Raw genomic sequence first — 22,225 nt, 5'->3', positions numbered from 1 at the left:
TGGTGCCGCTCCCCCCCCTGCAGACCCACAGGCTGCTGCAGTTCCTATCAACACTCATGAACAAACCCACATATGACCGGCTCTTCCGTCACGTGCCCCTGGAAGTGGCAGCCAACTCCCTGTTGGGCTACGGCCACGCCCCCATCGCCACTTTGGGAGTAGTCTGCCTTCCCGTGGAGTATAATCACCAGCACGTCCCTGAAACCAGGTTCTACATCACACTGAAAGGGGCTAACATCATGGGGCTAGACTTGTTCCATACCCTGGGCTTTACATTGACTGACGCTGTGGGCCTGCGTGTCCTGCAGGTCTCCACGTCCTTGCCCGAACGTTACCCAGAACTGTTGCGAGGCCTGGGCTGCATGTCTGGGTTTGTGCACCAGCCTACTGTGGATTCATCAGTCCGCCTGGTAATCCAGCCACTGTGACACATTCCCCTGGCTCTCTGGGATGGGGTGGAAGAGGAGATACACCGCCTGGTGAAGGAGGACATCATCGAACCAGTCATGCCTCACCCTAGATTTCCAACCTGGTGATAGCCAAGAAGCGGTGTGGTGGACTGTGCCTCTGCGTGGATCTGACGGATGTCAACAAAGCCATCATCCCCGACAAATACCCCCTCTCCATAGCTGAGGAGCTGACTAGCCATTTCCATGGCTCCACAGTTTTCAGCAAAATGGATTTACGTCACGGCTACCTGCATGTTCCCCTGGCACTGGCCAGCATGGACCTCACAGCTTTCGTCTCACATGTGGGGGTGTTCAGATACAAGCACATGGCTTTCGGGCTGTCATCAGCCCCAAGCTGTTTTCAGAAAATAATGTCACTCATCCTAGCTGGCATTCAGGGGGTCGCCATCCACCTGGATGACATGGTGGTACACGCACCCTCTGCCACACTGCACGATGCTTGCCTGGAACAGGTCATCCAGTGTTTCAAGCAACACGGGGTCACACTGAACACTGAGAAGTGTGTGTTTAGTGCCAAAGAGGTCGAGTTTCTGGGTTTCCAGCTCTCCAAGGAGGGCATCACCCCAATCATGTCCCACACGGAGGCCATTCTGTCCCTGCCGGACCTACAGTCACCGTCCCAGCTGTCTTCTTTTCTGGGGATGGCTGCCTACTATCTCCGTTTCATGCCACACTACTCCGACTCAATGGCCCTCCTGTGCCAGCTGCTACGTAAGGATGCTGTATGGGACTGGACCCCAGCATGCCGGCAGGCCGTAAGCATCATCAAACAGCAGCTCACATCCCCGCCCACTTTGGCCCATTTCAGCCTGACTGTGCCCACCATGGTCACCTGTGATGTCTTGGGGGTGGCACTTGGTGCAGTGCTCTCCATTAGGGGGTAGAGCGTCCAGTGGCTTTCGCCTCGCAGGCACTCACTCCGGCGGAGCAGAAGTACTCAGTGGGGGAGAGGGAAGCTCTTATCTGCCTGTGGGCATGCGAATGCTGGCATGTCTACCTGTACAGCAGGGCTTTCACTATCCGCACAGATCATCAGGTGCTGACGGCCCTGCTGGCGACCCGAGGTTCGGGGCACAGGCCCATGAGACTATTGAGATGGGCAGATAGGCTGAATCAGTACAATTCAGACTTGAGTTTATGCCGGGGCGTACCAATACAGTAGCTGAGCTCCTGTCCTGAGCCATCTCTCTGACCAAAGAGGTAAGAGGGGCGGCGCCAGAGGATGACGACGATGATGACGATGGCTGTGTCCACATGCTGCATGGGCCCCTCAGCACAGTAGTCACCCTGGCCAAGCTGCAGCAGGCCTCAGCTGAGGATGAGACACTCACAAGTCCACAAACCTTCGTGCCTATGTCCATGATGGCTGGCTTGCCAAGGTGGATGACAGGCTGCTCCCCTGCCATAAAGTCTGCAATGAGCTCTCCTGCTGGGGGAAGGTGTGCCCCTCCTGTGGCCACCGCACCATTGTACCAGAGACTCTAAGGGCCAGAGTGCTGCAAATGGTCCATGATGGGCATCTGGGGGTGGTCAAGGTGAAGCAGCGCTGCCGAGATACCATGTGGTGGCCTCACATAGACTCTGACACAGAGGAGCTGGTGCGTAACTGCACCTGCTGTCTTCTGAGTAGGAAAACTGGCCAGCCTACCACAGCACCCCTCACTCCAACCCCGTGGCCGTCCGCGCCATGGGAGCACATGCAGATCGACCTCTGTGGAGAGCTCCACGGGCCACTCATGCATGCCTGCTACTTGCTGGTCGTGCATGACCTTCACTCGAAGTGGCCAGAGGCCATGGAACTGGGCTCCATCACCTCACACACCATCATCGACCGCCTTGACAAGCTATTTGGGCGCTGGGGCCTGCCCAGTGTCATCACGACAGACAATGGATCCCAATTTGCATCGGCGGAGTTCTCAGAGTTCCTGTCACTGCGGTCCATCAAGCACATCAGGACAGCAGTGTACCGCCCGGAGAGTAATGGAGGGGTGGAAAGACTGAACAAAACTCTCAAGAATGGAATTCGAGCCTGTCTGGAGGAAGGGAAAACCTTAAGCACTGCACTCAGCCAAACTCTCCTGACCTTCCGGGCATCCAAGCACTCCACCAGGGGGGTTACACCAGCTCTGCTCATGATCGGGCGGGAACTAAAGCAACCACTGGACCATTTGAGAGCAGAGCCAGCCACTGCACATGAGAGCCCAGGGCTCCAGAGAGCCAGAGCTCAGGTTTGAAGCTCACAGGCCCGGATGAAACAGAGGTTCGATGCCTCCCGCCAAGTACAGACTCCCTCTCTGTCTGTGGGGAACTGGGTCAGGATCAAACACGCCCACCACCAGAACAAGCTGCGGTCATACTGGTCGGAGCCCCATCAGGTGACTCAGCAGCTGGGACCGGCTACCTACAGACTGGACGATGGGACTTGTTGGCACTCAAACCGCCTGCATAGGGTTGTAGCACCTACAAACCCTGCATCATCCCTGTCCCCAGCTGCTGCTCTCAGTTGGCAGCCCAGACCGGAGGCAAACCGGGTGGCTGGTAACCCACAGCCATTGCCAGGCCCTGCTCCCCAGCCTGCTCGCCCTCAGAGGGTTCCGCCTGTCTGGCACAGGGACTATGTTACGAATGGTTAAGGGACATCTAAGGTAGGGACTGATATGTATGTTATGTTATGTTATGTTATGTTACTTTCTCAAGGGGGGTGGGGGGAGAAAATGTTATATCTGGTTAGGTAGTGTTATGCCAGAGTCTGACTTGTATGGTTGAGCACTAGCAGTTACTGTGCCTTTAAGAAGGGCAGGGGGCAGTGTGAATTACGGCAATGTGAAAAGGGTCGTGAGTTGTTAGTGAAGTAAAAGTTATAAATGTGGCTCCCAGTGTGGTCATTGACTGAACATAATACACACAGTACTTCTATAGTGCTCAGTCAGAAGTATTGTGTTAAAATGTGAGCGTCTGGTTAGCTGAGCTAAAATCACATCGCCACTTTAAACTGTCACTTGATTTGATTGACACGTGCTCCTGCACAGATGAACAAGGAGAAAGTGCTTCTAGATCGGCTCAAACAGCAGATGAACATCAGCTTCATGCCTAACACTCGTTCTCTGACCTCTGACACTGCCATTTATCAGTAGCTTACAGAGATGAATAGAATCTGAAAATATACAGTGCATCAGGAAAGTATTCACACCCCTTCACTTTCCCCACATTTTGTTATGTTACAGACTTATTCCAAAATTGATTAAATTCCTTTTTTTCTCATCAATCTACACACAATACCCCATAATGACAAAGCGGAAAAGGTTGTGTAGAAATTTTTGCAAATGTATTAAAAATAAAAAGCTGAAATATTGCATGTACATAAGTATTCACACCCTTTACTCAGTACTTGGTTGAGGCACCTTTGGCAGCGATTACAGCCTCAAGTCTTCTTGAGTATGAAGCTACAAGCTTGGCACACCTATATTTGGGGTATTTCTCCCATTCTTCTCTGCAGATCCTCTCGAGCTCTGTAAGGTTAGATGGGGAGGTGTCACTGCACAGCTATTTTCAGGTCTTTCCAGAGATGTTCAATGGGGTTCAAGTCTGGGCTCTGGCTGGGCCACTCAAGGACATTCACAGACTTGTCCCGAAGCCACTCCTTCGTTGTTTTGGCTGTGTGCTTAGGGTCGTTGTCATGTTGAAAGGTAAACCTTCGCCCCAGACTGAGGCCCTGAGCGCTCTGGAGCAGGTTTTCATCAAGGATCTCTCTGTACTTTGCTCCATTCATCTTTCCCTCGATCCTGACTAGTCTCCCAGTTCCTGCCGCTGAAGAACATCCCCACAGCATGAAGCTGCCACCACCATGCTTCACTGTAGGGATGGTATTAGCAAGGTGATGAGAGGTGCCTGGTTTCCTCTAGATGTGACCTTTGGCATTCAGGCCAAAGAGTTCAATCTTGGTTTCATCAGACCAGAGAATCTTGTTTCTCATGGTCTGAGAGTCCTTTGGGTGCTTTCTGGCAAACTCCCAGCGGGCTGTCATGTGCCTTTTACTGAGCAGAGGCTTCCGTCTGGCCACTCTACCATAAAGGCCTGATTGGTGGAGTGCTGCAGAGATGGTTGTCCTTCTGGAAGGTTCTCCCATCTCCACAGAGGAACGCTGGAGCTCTGTCAGAGTGACCATCGGGTTCTTGGTCACCTCCCTGACCAAGGACCTTCTCCCCCGATTGCTCAGTTTGGCTGGGCGGCCAGCTCTAGGAAGAGTCCTGGTGGATCCAAACTTCTTCCATTTACGAATGATGGAGACCACTGTGCTCTTCGGGACCTTCAAAGCTGTAGAATTTTTTGTACCCTTCCCCAGATCTGTGCCTCGATACAATCCTGTCTCGGAGGTCCACAGACAATTCCTTTGACTTCATGGCTTGGTTTCTGCTCTGACATGCACTGTCAACAGTGGGACCTTATATAGACAGGTGTGGGCCTTTCCAAATCATGTCCAATCAATTGAATTTACTACAGGTGGACTCCAATCAAGATGTAGAAACATCTCAAGGATGATCAGTGGAAACAGGATGAACCTGAGCTCAATTTTGAGTGTCATAGCAAAGGGTGTGAATACTCATGTACATGCAATATTTCAGTTTTTATTTTGAATAAATTTGCAAAAATTTCTACAAAACCTTTTTCACTTTCTCATTATGGGGTATTGTGTGTAGATTGATGAGGACAAAAAGGAATTTAATCCATTTTGGAATAAGGCTGTAACATAACAAAATGTGGGGAAAGTGAAGGGGTATGAATACTTTCCAGATGCACTGTATATGTTGAATGTATATCCTGTCTCTATGTATAGTCTACTGTCTATATGTAGGGTTAGGTGCATTGTGTTCTCTCTCTCTTTCTGTCTCTATCTATGTATCTATCTATCTATCTATCTGTCTGTCTGTCTCTATCTATCTATCTATGTATCTATCTATCTGTCTGTCTGTCTGTCTGTCTGTCTCTCTCTCTCTCTCTCTCTCTCTCTCTCTCTATCGATCGATCTATGTATGTATCTATCTGTCTGTCTGTTTGTCTATCTATATATCTGTCTGTCTATCTGTCTGTCTCTGTCTGTCTATCTATCTCTATCTATGTATCTATTTATCAATCTGACTGTCTGTCAGATGCGTGTGTGTGTATTTAAAAAAAAATTCTACTGTATATATAGTAATGCGTATAGCGTACTGTCTGTATGTAGTCATATACACATGAATGTATGTATGTGTATATATATTTAAATACATATATAGTCCACTGTACATATATAGTAATGTGTATAGTGTACTGTCTATACAAAGTAATATACATTACTATACATTAGCACCCACTAACTCCCATTAACCCGCCAGATTCCATGTAAACCCACTGAGCCCACTAGAACCGAGTGGTTGTGGTTCTTACTCCAGTATATGGCTGCTGGTCATGTCCAGGTAGCGGATGTTGATCCACTGGGTGCGGAACCAGTCTCGGTAGCCTGTGTTCCCACAGCACTGGAAGTGGATTTGCAGCAGGTCCAGCGTGTGCTTCAGGAAGCAGCGGCCCGGCGTGTCCGTGTCTTTGTAGTAGTTCATGGCATTCCTTAAACCCAGGAAGAGCGACTCTTCCAGCTGACTGCGGATGCTGTAGCATAGGAGTGCACCCAGCAAGACGCAGAAGGTGAAGAAGAAGGTGCAGACAATGTAAGGCAGCATGACGAGCTTCCAGCGCAGGAACTTGGTGGTGTCCATGCAGTCGTAGCAGATCTTCCCTCCCAGGAAGTTGATGCAGCAAGCCACCACGCCTGTGGTGATCAGCATGTTTGGCACGTAGAGGATTTCCTGGTCTGACATCACATCCTGCCGTTTCTGGATCTCCACTTTGAGGAAAAGGCCCAGGCTGAAGAGGATGACCCCCGTGACCACCGAGATCCAGTTGAGGAGACAGAGGACATGGGCCAGCTTGTCCCGCTCAGCTTTGGTGAAGGTTACCTTTCCAACGGCCATTTTGTGGTGTGGTCGTCTTTTCCAGAGACAGCCGTCTCATTCAGTCTATGGGTTAGACAGGAATCAGAGGGCAGAGCAAGTCAAACCTGTCCCGGGTCAGGGTCCGGAATTATGGGATATGGGTTGGGGGTCAGAGATCGGGGATTAGGGTTAGGGTTAGGGGTCAGGGTTAAGAGAATGGAAGTGGTTAAAGAAAAGATGGGAGAATGAGTATTTCTGCTCTCCGTCCCTCAGAAGAAGCTTAGCTGAGTTATTTTGGTTGCTGTTGGCGTGAGGCTGGATCCTAACAACAAGGCAAAGGAAAGAAATAAGGTCAAAGATGGATGAACAAATATTCTGGATCTACTAAGACAATATTTATGCTAGAAAGAGAACCAAAAACCTGATGCAGACTGAGATGAGTACACTGCTCTGAGGTGAACAGGTCTTACACTTTCTTCCATTTAGAGGATTTGAGAAATGTGGCACAGTGAGCATATCTGAACACAGTCTGAGCAATCATGTTTTGTCCATTTCTAACACATGTAAGACTGATGGTGTTGAAGGATAAGGCAGTGTGACTGGAATGGAAAGTTTTCCATGCAGCCCTGAATATGACAGTTCACATATCCATTCAGCCAGTCAGCCTCTTCTACCGCGGCACAACGTTACTCATCTGTAGCACACACAGCTGAATCAGTTCATCTGGACACCTTCATGGAGAGCTGGATTATGACCTGGATTACTGAGCACCTATAACGACATGACTGATCTGTATATATCTATATCTAGAGATAGAGCTAGAGCTAGAGATATATATATCTACATGACTATATTACCATGTTGTCTGTGTCCGGTGGTCTTTGTGTGGTGGGTAGACAGCGCGGCGGACATCCTGGGCCGTCTCTGTGTGCTAGTAGTTGAGCTGTAAATGTGTTCGTGCCAGAGGAAAGTCTTGGATACTGTCCTCTGTGCTGCGGCTCCAAGCTCTAAGCTCTTGATCTCTAGTAAGTCAGCTAATCTCTGTTGACTTCACGTCTCTACAAACGCCTCTGATTGGAACTACTGAACGTCAACCAACCAGTGGGATACGTCCACTTCCTGCCAGACAGGATGTCAAAGGACACACCATTTAACTGCCAGTCTCCGCTTCTTCCACCGGGTTCCATTTGGGTTACGGCTGACTCCAGGATTAGCCTCCATCTTGTCTGTTGCTCCATGGGAGGAGAAAGGCCTTCATACCGCACAGTGCCCACCTCCGCTCCCTCACGCCAACTGTGTGTGTATGTGTGTGTGTGTGTGTCTGTGTTTGTGTGTGTGTTTGTGTGTCTGTGTGTGTGTGTGTGTGTGTGTGTATGTGTATGTTTCAGTCCCTTCAAACTCTATCTTTTCTGTGTGTCTGACGGCATCTCAGAGTCGTTAACGCAAGTCACATTAAAGGGTCTTAACAAACCATACGTAAAAAACAAGACCTGTCCTCCTGTTTAAATCCACCCATCCATCATCCATCCACTCATCCATCATCCAGCCACCCATCCATCCATCCATCCATCATCCATCCATCCATCCATCCATCCATCCATCCACCCATCATCCATCCATCATCCAAACCGCTTATCCTGCTGTCAGGGTGGCGGTTTGGATGCTGGAGTCTATCCCAGCAGTCACTGGGCGGCAGGCGGGACGACACCCTGGACAGGCCGCCGGGCCATCACAGGACCAATTCTTTTGGGTTTGAATTCTATGAGTCAGATAGTTTGTCTAAAACATGTCCCTTTTCTAAAACATACACCAAAATGTAACCCCCTCCCAATGCCCCTTCTGATCCGGCAGGACAGAGTGCTGAGCGCGGTGCCTCCACCTGCGATGACTAGGCACACTACCATGCGTCTAATGGTCTTCCAGGATATAAAGGTGTGACAGGAACACATCTTCTAAAACCCAACAAGCTGTATGTTTTAGATAAACCACCTGACTCATACAATTCAAACTCCAAAGAATTAGTGTCGGTCTAATACATTCAATTAGACGGATATGTCTATCCATCTAATTGTATGTGTTAAGACAGACACACACACACACACAGTGTTGTGTCTGTCTGTCTTAATTCATTCAATTAGATGGTTAGACATAGTGAATTAAATCATACTCATGACGCCGACGTATCCTGTTTAAATCCACAAATTTTAATTCTTTCCACAATAATCTTTGTCTACTACTGTTCAGTTTACTGCCAGTAAGCTGTAGGTGTATTTTGGCTCTGACTGCCCTTTAAATACTCAGATGATGAGATGATGAGGGTCCTACCAGTAGGATAGCTTAAACGAGGTCTGAGGTCCTTTTTATCATAATGCTGTATGCTCTGGATGAACTCTGAAGATCCTTTTATCATAATGCTGTATGCTCTGGATGAACTCTGAAGATCCTTTTATCATAATGCTGTATGCTCTGGATGAACTCTGAAGATCCTTTTATCATAATGCTGTATGCTCTGGATGAACTCTGAAGATCCTTTTATCATAATGCTGTATGCTCTGGATGAACTCTGAAGATCCTTTTATCATAATGCTGTATGCTCTGGATGAACTCTGAAGATCCTTATATCATAATGCTGTATGCTCTGGATGAACTCTGAAGATCCTTATATCATAATGTTGTATGCTCTGGATGAACTCTGAAGATCCTTATATCATAATGCTGTATTATCTGGATGAACTGTGTAGATCCTTATATCATAATGTTGTATGCTCTGGATGAACTCTGAAGATCCTTTTATCATAATGCTGTATGCTCTGGATGAACTCTGAAGATTCTTTCATCATAATGCTGTATGCTCTGGATGAACTCTGAAGATCCTTATATCATAATGCTGTATGCTCTGGATGAACTCTGAAGATCCTTTCATCATAATGCTGTATGCTCTGGAGGAACTCTGAAGATCCTTTCATCATAATGCTGTATGCTCTGGATGAACTCTGAAGATCCTTTCATCATAATGCTGTATGCTCTGGATGAACTCTGAAGATCCTTTTATCATAATGCTGTATGCTCTGGATGAACTGTGAAGATCCTTTTATCATAATGCTGTATGCTCTGGATGAACTGTGAAGATCCTTATATCATAATGCTGTATGCTCTGGATGAACTCTGAAGATCCTTTTATCATAATGCTGTATGCTCTGGATGAACTCTGAAGATCCTTATATCATAATGCTGTATGCTCTGGATGAACTGTGAAGATCCTTTTATCATAATGCTGTATGCTCTGGATGAACTGTGAAGATCCTTATATCATAATGCTGTATGCTCTGGATGAACTGTGAAGATCCTTTTATCATAATGCTGTATGCTCTGGATGAACTGTGAAGATCCTTATATCATAATGCTGTATTATCTGGATGAACTGTGAAGATCCTTTTATCATAATGCTGTATGCTCTGGATGAACTGTGAAGATCCTTTTATCATAATGCTGTATGCTCTGGATGAACTGTGAAGATCCTTTTATCATAATGCTGTATGCTCTGGATGAACTGTGAAGATCCTTTTATCATAATGCTGTATGCTCTGGATGAACTCTGAAGATCCTTATATCATAATGCTGTATGCTCTGGATGAACTCTGAAGATCCTTTTATCATAATGCTGTATGCTCTGGATGAACTCTGAAGATCCTTTTATCATAATGCTGTATGCTCTGGATGAACTCTGAAGATCCTTTTATCATAATGCTGTATGCTCTGGATGAACTCTGAAGATCCTTTTATCATAATGCTGTATGCTCTGGATGAACTCTGAAGATCCTTTTATCATAATGCTGTATGCTCTGGATGAACTGTGAAGATCCTTATATCATAATGCTGTATGCTCTGGATGAACTCTGAAGATCCTTATATCATAATGCTGTATGCTCTGGATGAACTCTGAAGATCCTTATATCATAATGCTGTATGCTCTGGATGAACTCTGAAGATCTTTATATCATAATGCTGTATGCTCTGGATGAACTCTGAAGATCCTTATATCATAATGCTGTATGCTCTGGATGAACTCTGAAGATCCTTTTATCATCAACAAGCATGGTGCCCATAACACCCTATCTATACTGCGCTATCGCAGCACACAACAAACAACATCAGGACCATGTGCACATATGTCATGATACAGGGTCAGAAACAGTTCCCACAGAGTGACCACTGGGGGGTACGTCCCCCAGTGACTACACCAGAGAGACAGACACAGGAAGAGGTGTCTGTATCCCCTGAAAAGGATGGATAGGCTCACACTGACACACAGACCCCTCTCATGCCCCAAACTCCAGATCCACCCATAACACCCCCTCCAATGGTGCTTGCCGGGTCACCCGGGGTGGTGTGCAGATAACAGCGCACTCGCAAACCCCCAGACAGACTGCATGTGTGACTGGGCAGTTTTTGTTGGCCTGAATGTTGAATCTGTCATACTGTTAAGCTGTTGCAGAGACACTAGTATACGTTTTAGGTGTACGCAGGCTAAAAACACCACTGTTATTTTTTTCCAAGTTCAGTTACATTTGGGGAATGTGGGGATTTAAAGGGGAAGTGTTGTAGTGTGATCTTTATTAAACAAGTTAATATGAACTAGGATAATGTAATATAGTCATACTTCCGCTAGGGGGAGGTGTTTGTTAGGAGAGGCTGTTTCCTGGGAGTTTTCAGGTTGTGGGGTTCTTTCTATTTGTTCTGTATCCGTGTGTGTGTGTATGTGTGTGTGGTAAACTCTGTCACACATACGAGATGGTCGGCGTAAGCCTGTGTATGGCAGCATTGTTTTTGCCAGGCCTAGATAAAGATCGATCTTGGAGCAGGTGGTCCGTTATAGAAGCAGAAGTTACAGCAGTGACTTGTGTTTCTATAAAGGTTCCCCCCACACTCCAAACACACGGAGCTCAGGTGAATCGGCCGTACTAAATTGTCCTAGATATGTGTGTGTGTGTGTGTGTGTGTGTGTGTGTGTGTGTGAGTCTGTGTGTGTGTGTGTGTGTATGTGTGTGTGTGTGTGCTGTGATGGCCAGGCCATCACAGGGCCTGTCCAGGTGTCCCGGGTGTCGCCTGTCCAGGGTGTCTCCCTGCCTGCCGCTCAGTGACTGCTGGGATAGACTCCAGCATCCCTGCAACTCGGAAAGCAGGATAAGCAGCTTGGCTAATGGAAGGATGGAAGGATGGAAGGATGGATGGATAATGGATGGATGGAAGGATGGATAATGGATGGATGGGTGGACGGATGGAAGGATGGATAATGGATAATGGATGGATGGATCAATCAATCAATCAATTTGTATAGCACTTTTCATACAAACAAGTGTAACACAAAGTACTTCACACAATAAGACAATGAAATCAATAAACCCCGCCCCCTCTCAAACAATAAATAAATAAATAAAAGTACAGGCAAGTTTAGAACTTAGATAGTGAAATAAATAAATAAAAGTGCCATAAACACTGATTAAAAGTAACAATAGAGCAAAATATATAAAAATAAAATATATATAACACACACACACACAACCACACTCACACTATGAATTTCGCTGTAGGCTGTTTTGAAAAGTAAGATTTTTAACCTGCTTTTAAATGTGTCCAGTGTGGGGGCCTCTCTCAGGTCCTCAGGAAGGGTGTCCAGTGCGGGGGCCTCTCTCAGGTCCTCAGGCAGGGCATTCCATCTACTTGGGGTGTAAATAGAAAATGCAGCTTCCCCTGCTCTAGATCTGCACGAGGGATGGTTAAAAGTCCACTGCCATTGGACCTGAGAGTCCTTGCTGGTTTGTAAGTAATTAACATGACGTCAGGACATAGTCCAGAGGGTTGACTATGTCACTGGGCTATGCAATGAACGGGGAGGGTCGCTGAACTATGTGGTGACCGGGAAGGTTCGCTGAACTATGTAGTGACCGGGGAGTGTCTCGGGACTACGTAGTGACCGGGGATGGTCGCTGGACTATGTAGTGGCCGGGGAGTGTCTCGGGACTACGTAGTGACTGGGGAGGGTCGCTGGACTAAGTAGTGACTGGGAGGGTCGCTGGGCTATGCAATGAACAGGGAGCGTCGCTGGACTATGTGGTGACCGGGAAGGTTCGCTGCACTATGTAGTGACCGGGGAGTGTCTCGGGACTACGTAGTGACCGGGGAGGGTCGCTGGACTATGTAGTGGCCGGGGAGTGTCTCGGGACTATGTAGTGACCAGAGAAGGTTACTGAACTATGTTGTGACCGGGGAGTGTCTCGGGACTATGTAGTGACCGGGGAGGGTCGCTGGACTATGTAGTGGCCGGGGAGTGTCTCCGGACTATTTAGTGACCGGGGATGGTCGCTGGACTATGTAGTGGCCGGGGAGTGTCTCGGGACTATGTAGTGACTGGAGAGGGTCGCTGGACTATGTAGTGGCTGGGGAGTGTCTCTGGACTATGTAGTGACCGGGAGGGTCGCTGGACTAAGTAGTGACTGGGAGGGTCGCTGGAATATTTAGTGACCAGGAAGGGTTGCTGGGCTATTTAGTGACCAGGGTGGGTTGCTGGACTATGTAGTGACTATGTGGTGGCCATCGACCCTCCCTGGTCACTACATAGTCCCGAGACACTCCCCAGCAACTACATAGTCCAGCAAACCTTCCAGGTCACTATATAGTCCAGCGACAATCAACGGTCACTACATAGTCCAGCAACCCTCCCGGTCACTACATAGTCCAGGAACCCTCCCCGGTCACTACATAGTCCAGCGACGCTCCCTGGTCGCCACATAGTCCAGCAACCCTCCCTGGTAACTAAATAGTCAAGTGACTCTCCCCAGTCACAACATAGTCGAGGGACCATCCCCGGTCACTACATAGTCCATTGACCCTCCCCGGTCACTACATAGTCCAGCGACCCTCCCAGTCACTACATAGTCCAACCACCCTCCCAGGTCACAACATAGTACAGTAACTCTCCCCGGTCACTACGTAGTCCAGCGACCCTCCCCAGTCACTACATAGTCCAGTGACCCTCCTCGATCACTACATAGTCACTACATAGTCCAGCGACCCTCCCCGGTAACTACAAAGACCAGCGACCCATCCCAATCACGACATAGTCCAGCAACCCTCCCAGTCACTACATACTCCGGCGACCCTCCCCGGCCACTACATATTCACTACATTGTCCAGCGAACCTCCCCGGTTACTACATAGTCCAGTGACCCTTCCCAGTCACTATATAGTCCAGCGACCACCCCAGTCACTACATAGTCCAGCAACCCTTCCTGGTCACTACATAGTCCAGCGACCCACCCTGGTCACTACATATTCCAGCAAACGTCCCAGTCACTACATAGTCCAGCGACCCTCCCCGGACACTACATAGTCCCGAGACACTCCCTGTACAGTACATACAGTGCTGCTTGAAACATTGTGAACCCTCCAGACATGGTCACTGTTTTTGTAAAAAACATTAAAATATGCTTATTACACATACATCCAAATCCCAATTTGTAAAGCACGCCTTCCAAATAATGGACACACACACAAAAAGAGATATATTTTCATTATTTAATTCAACAAAGGTGGTTTATTTTACAAAAACTGAACATTTAACATGTGCAAAAGTATGTGAACCCTTGTATTAGTAGCTTGTGGCTCCTCCTTTTGCAGCCATCACTTCAACCAAACGCCTTCTGTAACCACTAACCAGTCTCTCACATCTGCTTATGGGGCTTTTTGCCCACTCCTCCTTGCAGAACTCAGCCAGTTGAGAGAGGTTGGAGGGACATCTGGTATGTACCAACTTCTTCAGGTCTCGCCACAACATTTCAATTGGATTAAGGTCCAGACTTTGACTGGGCCAATCCAGAGTACGAATCCTCTTTCTCTGAAGCCATTCCTTTGTAGTTTTGCTGGAATGCTTTGGGTCATTGTCTTGTTGCATAATCCATTTTCGTCCCAGCTTCAACTCCCTGACTGATGGCAGGAGATTCTGGTCAAGAATTTGTTGATATGCCGGAGAATTCATGGTTCCTTGGATAATATGGAGTCGTCCAGGTCCAGAAGCAGAAAAGCAGCCCCAGACCTTCACATTTGCACCACCATGCTTCACTGTTGGGAGGAGGTTCTTTTCTTCATATGCAGTGTTGGCTTTTCTCCAAACATGTTGGTTTTCATTGTGACCAAATAATTCTATTTTGGACTCGTCTGTCCAGAGAATGGACTTCCAGAAGGTCTCTGGTTTGTCCAAGTGCTCTCTGGCAAAGTTGAAATGGGCAGCTTTGTTCTTTTTTGAGAGCAGAGGCTTCCTTCTAGCAACCCTCCCATGAATGTCATGGCTATTCAATTTCTGTCTGATTGTAGATGCATGCACATTTGTCCCAGATGCTACCAGAGAGGTGTGCAACTCTCTAGAGGTGATGTGTGGGTTGGCCTTTACGTCATTTATTATTTTTCTGGTCCTTCTGGGTGATAGTTTTGATGGGCGTCCGCTTCTAGGCAGAGTTGCTGTCATGTTGAAGGCCCTCCATTTGTAAATTATTTGTCTTACAGTGGATGGATGGAGCTGGAATCTCTTGGAGATGGTCTTATATCCCTCCCCAGACTGATGGGCTGTCACTACCCTCTTCTTTATGTCCTCGGATATCTCCTTTGCTCTCGGCATTGTTGATTTGTATGGGACCACAGTGGTTTGGTTGGTTTCCTCTCTCTTTTAATTAGTGCAGGCCAAACCCTTTCCCAAGGATGTCTCATTTCATTGGTCTGCTTAAATGATTAATTAAGCACCCAAATGTGTTTCACCCAAGTCTGTTACCTGCTTGACTTAACCAATGCAGCTGGGGGTTCACTTACTTTTGCACATACACTAATTCCATGTGTCATGTAGTTTTTGGGCTACTTAAACAAGTCCCACTAAACAAGTACATGCAACTGATAAACATATATCTGACATTTCATACATAAAAACTGGTGATGATAGAATAAGAAAATCATGGTAAAACAACAGAAACTCTAAACTGCTCAAGGGGTTCACATACTTTCAAGCAGCACTGTAGTCCAGCGACCCTCCCCGGTCACTACATAGTCCCGAGACACTCCCTGGTCACTACGTAATCCAATGATCCTACTAGTCATTACATAGTCCAGCGACGCTCCCCGGTCACTACATAGTCCCGAGACACTCCCTGGTCACTACATAGTCCAGCCCTCCCAGGTCACTACAGCGTCCCTCCCCGGTCAGTACATAGTCTAGAGACACTGCTTGGTCACTACATAGTCCAACGACACTCCCCGGTCAGTACATAGTCCCGAGACACTTCCTGGCCACTACATAGTCCAGTGACCCTTCCAGGTCAATACATAGTCCAGCGACCCACCCAATGGAGAACTTGGAATGCATCAGTATCATACGAAAGCGTTGGATTCTGGGTGAAAGTTCATCAAGCCACTTTGAGCCAAGCAGTGCTAGCAATGGCTTGTGGTCTGTGTCCACTTGAAAAGTGAGCCCTATGAGGAAACCCCTAAAGTGTTCAAAGGCCCAAGTAGTGGTGAGGGCCTCCTTTTCGTTTCATTTTTCGTTTCGTGTATTTCGAACATGCTGAAATAACAAAATAAAACACACAGGCAGGAATACAAGAACAAAATGGAAATAACAGTGAACATATTTTGCAAACTCTCTGTAACAACACAAGTAATAACTGGACCCTGTTGGAAAAGGGCGCAGGATGAAGTAAAGAACTTTTCTGCTCCTACCCTATGCTTTATCAATCAAATCAAAACAAAACAAAACTTTCAAGACAAAACAAAAGTGGAAAAAGAGAAAAGAAATGCCAATGCATAGAGCTCAAAATAAACAACAGTACAAGTCAAACAAGGCCCCTCACACGTCGTGCATCAAGTCATGTTATTCCAGAACTCCTCTTTGTTCATCCATCCTATATCTATTCAATATGTTGTTTTTAAAGAGTTGTTTAAACGTACTTATTGACGTACACATCTGAATTTCGTTTTTACAGTTGTTCCATAGATTGACTCCTTTGATGGATATACAATGAAGTTTTGCATTTGTCCTCACTAGTTGTTTTGTGAATATACTACATGTTCCTCTGAGATCCTGTTCACTTTCCCTCCTTTGGGACAACTTTTGAACACTGTTTGGTAACTGCTGATTTTTTACTCTGTACATGATTTGAAGTCAACCAAATCCTTAAATTTCCCTGCTTTCAGTGTGATAAAGAGTGGGTTTGGAGGCTCTCTGTAAGTGGTTTTGCTTACAATTCTTATGGCTCTTTTTTGAAGGATGAAGATTGGATGTGTTTGTTTTGTATGTGTTGCCCCACACTTCCTAGGTGGTGTATGGAAGTATGAAGGAGCAGTACAAGGTGTATAGTGCTGGTTGATGCTGGAGATCTTTGGCCAGATATAGTATTGCAATTGACTTTGATATTTTTGCTTTAATATTGTTGTGGTTACACCGCCCCGAGCTGCCTCCCCGGCACGTTCAAGCCACGCCCCCAGCTCGGACGTGCCGGAAACATCCGGGCGCTCGGCTCGCGCTCTGAGGAGACGAGCGCTGCACTGCACCAGGTGTTTGCCATCATCCATCAGGCACACCTGTGGCAATCAGGCAGCCCTCTACAAGAAGCCTCCCAGAACGTCTCTCTGTGCTTCGACGTACTGAACCCTGCGGTAAAGCTCTGACACGCCCTCCAGCGGCGTTCCTTGGTTATTCCCCAGTGTCTTATCTTCGTGTCTCTGTTTCCTCCCAAGACTCTCCCTCCGCCGCTTCCACGGCTCCCCGCGTCTCCCTCGTCCCCAGCGACCTTCACGTTTCTCCCCGGACCTCTCCTGCGATCTCCCCCCTTGTCCCTCTACCTGGACCCCTCCTTTCGGACTCGACTTCCCGGATCTCGGACCCGGACTTCCTCGGACAACCCCTCTTGGATCACGGACTGGACTTTCTCGTCAGGTGCACGCACATTATTTCAACACCTCCTGGTCATTTACATACCACACCACACATAGGCTAAGAACACTCACACATAGTTATACGCGTAAACCACGGACACCACACATAGTTTATTCACACATCCCACTAGCAGGACGCTTTTGCACCATACATTCCCCTCCTCCCACAATAAAACCCCCCTTTGGGATTTTGAACTGTCACCCTGTGTCTGTCTGCCTTGGGTTTCGCCACACGGGTCAGGTTCTGGTGCGCGAGCATAACAAATATACGTTGTTTGTGGTTTTCAACATATTTTTTTGTCGATTATTACGCCAAGAAATTTGATTTCCGACACTTTTTCGATTTCTACATCATTTATCATGAACTTCTTGTTTGAGTTTGTAGACCGATTCCCAAATATTATGAATTTCGTTTTGCTTAGATTTAGTGATATTTTATTTGAATCAAACCAACTCTTTAGTTTCTTCAATTCGTTTCCCACTGTATCCAAAAGTTGTCCCCACCACAAATTAGGTTTGTGTCATCTGCAAATAAAATTATTTTTAGTGCTTTGGAAACCTCACATATATTATTAATGTACAAAATAAACAACAATGGCCCCAACACTGAGCCTTGAGGAACCCCACACCTAACCTTCATTAATTGTGATTTATAATTATTAATTTGCACATATTGGTCCCTATTATTTAGGTATCTGCATAGCCAAGAAAGAGCTACTCCTCTGATTCCATGTTTTTGTAGTTTTATTAATAAGTCATGGTCAACCATATCAAATGGTTTTTTTTAGATCTAAGAATACTCCTGCAGCATATTCTTTCTTTTCTATAGCAGTTGTTACCTCTTCCACAAAATCAGTGAGTGCAGCTGATGTAGTCCTATTGGTTCTGAATCCATACTGTTGTTCACACAGTACGTTATGTTTTGTGATGAAGTCATCCAACCTTGAGTAGAATATGTTTTCCAGTATTTTAGAGAATTGTGAAAGCAAAGAAACAGGTCTGTAATTTGAGAGTGTGTCTCTGTCTCCAGCCTTGTATATGGGTATGACTTCAGCTGTTTTCATTTTACATGGGAAAACACCAGTTTTCAGAGATTGGTTGCATATACTATATGTAAGAGGTTTCACCACACCCTCAGTAATATCTTTAACTAGTGACATTTCAATACCACTGCAGTCTGTTGACTTCTTACTCTTAAATCTTTTGATAATGTCAGTCATTTCTTTTTCATCTGCTCCCTTTAAAAACAAAGATTCTTTTAGTGGTACATCTTTACTTGCCACCTCATTTCTACAGCCCGTGCTTGCAGTCTCCCCAGCCAAACCAGGACCGGCACCAACGCAAACATCATCGAATTCATTAACAATTAAGACCACATCGTTGATAGTTTGATTATTTTTGATTAGGAAGCAATTTGGGTATCCAGTTTCCCCCTTTTCATTTTTAATGATATCATTCAATACCACCCATGTATTGTTTATGTTGTTTTTATTGTCCTCTAGTAATTTGCGGTAGTAATCCCTTCGGCTGTTTCTCATAATGTTTGTCAGTTTGTTTTTATGTGTCTTGTATTTGTGTTGCGATTCTCTTGTTCTCTTCTTTAATAAAGTCTTTATATAATACATTTTACTTCTTACACGAGTTTAATAATCCCTTAGTTAACCATGGCTTTTCAGTAATTGTCTGTTTTACTACTCTCTTCACTAGAGGACGGTTTTTTTCATAAAGAGCCGTTGTCATTGACAACAGTGTGTCATAGGCTTCGTCTACGTCTTCCACGTAGACTTTACTCCAGTCTTGTGCCACCAGATCGTTTTAAAAGAATGAATTGTCCCTTCTGTTTTTTGTCTAATTATGTTGTGTGTTGTAACATCCTTATTTGCCCCTGTACAGCTCTGAATGACTGCAAACCCTGGCAGATGGTCACTTGTGTCATTTAGTATTAACCCACTTATTACTTCCCTGTCAGTGACATCAGTGAATAGACTGTCAGTTGGTGCAGCACTGTGAGCTGTTACTCTGGTCGGGCGTGTGACTGAGGGATACAGGCTCATACTGTACATTGAATTAATGAATTCTGCGGCGGTATTGTGTTTAAGTGGGTTTAACAAATCAATATTGAAGTCCCCACAAACAAAAACCATCTTCTTATTATTTATGTTCTCATACACCTCCAATAACGTTTCCCTAAATGCATCAGCACATGATCCTGGCCTGGAGTATACACAGCTTAGTAGTATGTTTTTTTATTTCTCTAGTTCTGTTTCTACGGTAATACATCCCATGATATTGTGTACTACTTGTGACATACTATTGATAGATTTACAATTATAGTTTTTGTCAGTGTATAAAGCCATTCCTCCACCTTTTTTTTGATTCCTATTCATAGAATACATCTCATATCCCTCAGTGTCGACCATGGCAGTTTGCTCCTCATTAAGCCAAGTCTCAGAGATGCTGTTGCAGTGAATTGGTTCTTCAGCTGTCTTAAACAGTGTTGGATCTTTGAAAGGTTTGAATCCAGGCTCCTACTATTGAAATGTATGATTGATATTACTCCATTCATTTTTGAATTTCTGTTAAACTGTTCCTCAGTATAGTATTCACAATGGCTGCGTGTGTTGATGTAGAAATTGTTCTCAGGATCAATATCATTCTCCCTATCATGTCCTTTATGTTCAGTGAATTCAAAGGTTTTCAGTCCAACAGATTCATATTCTGAGAGCAGTACTTGTTGATTAATATCTCCAGTTGGAGATGAATGACATGTGTCAATGAGGCTTGTCATGGGTTGTAATTGTCATGGGTTTCAGAATTATGAGCTTTGCTGTTCTCCCAGGGTTGTCCTCTCGGATACTTGTCCAGCTCTGCAATGTCCTCGATGGCCAGCACTTTAGCTTCCTCTGGAGATCCATTCAGTTTTATGAACACTTTACAGTTTGTTGTCCATGTTGATTGAATCCTGTTTTGCTTCTTCAAGATGCGTGCTTGTCTGGCGATGTCCGTCTTTTTTTCGTCAAGTGCTCGTTGAGATACACATTGGTGCCTTTCAGCTTCCTTCCCTGCCTGAGCAGTGCTGTTTTTTGTTTTCTGCTCACAAATCGAATTATTATGGCTGGTTTCACGTTTTTATCTTTTTGGGGAAGAGGATGACACGCCTCGATATCTCTGCTGTCCACTTTTATCTCCTTACTGTTGAAGAAGGTGATCACTTGCTGCTCAAGGGAGACCACGTCAGGCTCGGTGGGCTCTGGATCCTTCGCTGCAGCCCTGGCGTAGGGCCGAGGCCGGATTTCCAAGCCGCTAATAATCAGATCATTCATCCTGGAGTATTGTTCCAGGTCTGCCACATGGCCCTCCAGTATGGGTATTTTTTTTTAATCTTTGTTGTCATTTTGTCTTCTCAGGTCCTTTATTTCTCCTATCAAGTCCATTATCAGTTTCTGTTGTTTAAGGATTTTTGCGATCTCTTCCGACATAAAGTTTAGAGATTTCTTTATGTCTTCGGCTTCCTCCTCTGTAATTGTGCTTGCCTTCTTTGGTCCCATCTTGTGCCTAATTGCAACGTGCAGGCCTTTTCAACCTGTGCATAATATCGTTCGGTATCGGAGGGGGATTTAGATGCAATAAGCAATGGGACACCAGTCCGCATTGTCCTTCTTCTGCAGCAAAACAGCCCCTAGGCCATAGGATGAAGCATCCGCTGAGACTTTGGTGTCTTCTGTAGGATCATAGAGGGCTAGCCCAGGGGGAGTTGTGAGTTCCCTTTTGACGTCACTGAATGCCTGACTTTGCTGGGATCCCCAGCTCCATGCACTGTTTTTGTTCAGTAGCTCCCTGATGGACCTGGATTTGTCAGCGAGGTGAGGGATGTATTTACCCAGGTGATTGACTAAGCCCATGAATCTCCTCATTTCACTCACGTTTGTGAGAGCAGGCATTTGTGTGACTGCTGCGACTTTTTCTGGGTCTGCCCGAACTCCATTTCCGTCGATGAATTGGCCTAGGAATTTCCCCTGTTGTCTGGCAAACTCGCATTTTTGTGCGTTCAGGGTCAGCCCTGCTCATGCAAGGCATTCAAGGACAGCATACAGGCGTTTGTCCGGAGTTGTTGCGTAGATCAGTATGTCGTGTATTTGGAAGACTACCCCTTCCAGGCCATCAAGGAGCTGCGACATTCTGCGCTGGAAGTGTTTGGGAGCAGATGAGATGCCAAATGGTGGCCCCTTGAAGCAGTAGCGCCCGAAGGGGGTGATGAATGTGGTTAGCTTTTTTGAGGCTTCAGACAACCCAACTTGCCAAAATCCTGCCTGGGCATGCGGTTTGGTGAAGACCTTGGCGTCTCTTAACTGTCCTAATGTGTGTTCCACACAGGGTAGCACATGAAGCTCCTGCCGCACACTCTCATATAAAGGACTCAAGTCCACACAGATCCGGACTGTGTCATGTGGCTTAAGCACCACTACCATCCCTGCACACCATTCTGTTGGTTCCTCAACACGGGCTCTGATGCCCAGGTCAAGCATGCGCCCAAGTTCTGTTTTGACCTTCCCTAGCAGGGGGAGTGCTACTCGTCTGGGTGTAGTCAGTGCAAAGGGCTGAGCATCAGGCTTCAGCTGGATGTGGTAGTCACTCTCCAGTTTCCCAATACCTTAAAAAAGGTTGGGAAAAGTCACCTTGACCTCCTGCTCTAGGTCAGAAGACATCGCGTGCACCCCAAGCTGTGTTGGTCTAATCACCAGTCCGAGTGCTGTGAGAGCTGGGCGACCTAGCAAAGGCCACGAACCATGTAGATGTCCTGTTAAGTCGACTGTT

At 46.3% G+C, this 22,225-nt stretch overlaps 1 protein-coding gene across 1 annotated transcript in view; it reads right to left on the bottom strand.

Moving 5' to 3' along the window:
- The window catches only part of LOC130124905 (photoreceptor outer segment membrane glycoprotein 2-like), a 15,783-nt gene extending 9,308 nt beyond the window's left edge, over positions 1-6,475 (bottom strand). Inside the window, exon 1 of the mRNA XM_056294250.1 lies at positions 5,895-6,475. Within this exon, the coding sequence (XP_056150225.1) occupies positions 5,895-6,475 (581 nt within the window). The remainder of the gene's footprint in view (positions 1-5,894) is intronic.
- Between the last annotated feature and the right edge of the window lie 15,750 nt (positions 6,476-22,225).

The sequence above is a fragment of the Lampris incognitus genome, chromosome 15 (genome assembly GCF_029633865.1).
Source record: "Lampris incognitus isolate fLamInc1 chromosome 15, fLamInc1.hap2, whole genome shotgun sequence".
Classification (NCBI taxonomy): domain Eukaryota; kingdom Metazoa; phylum Chordata; class Actinopteri; order Lampriformes; family Lampridae; genus Lampris; species Lampris incognitus.
The sequence above is the reverse complement of the archived record's forward strand: the minus strand, read 5'-3'. Positions and strand labels throughout refer to the sequence as shown.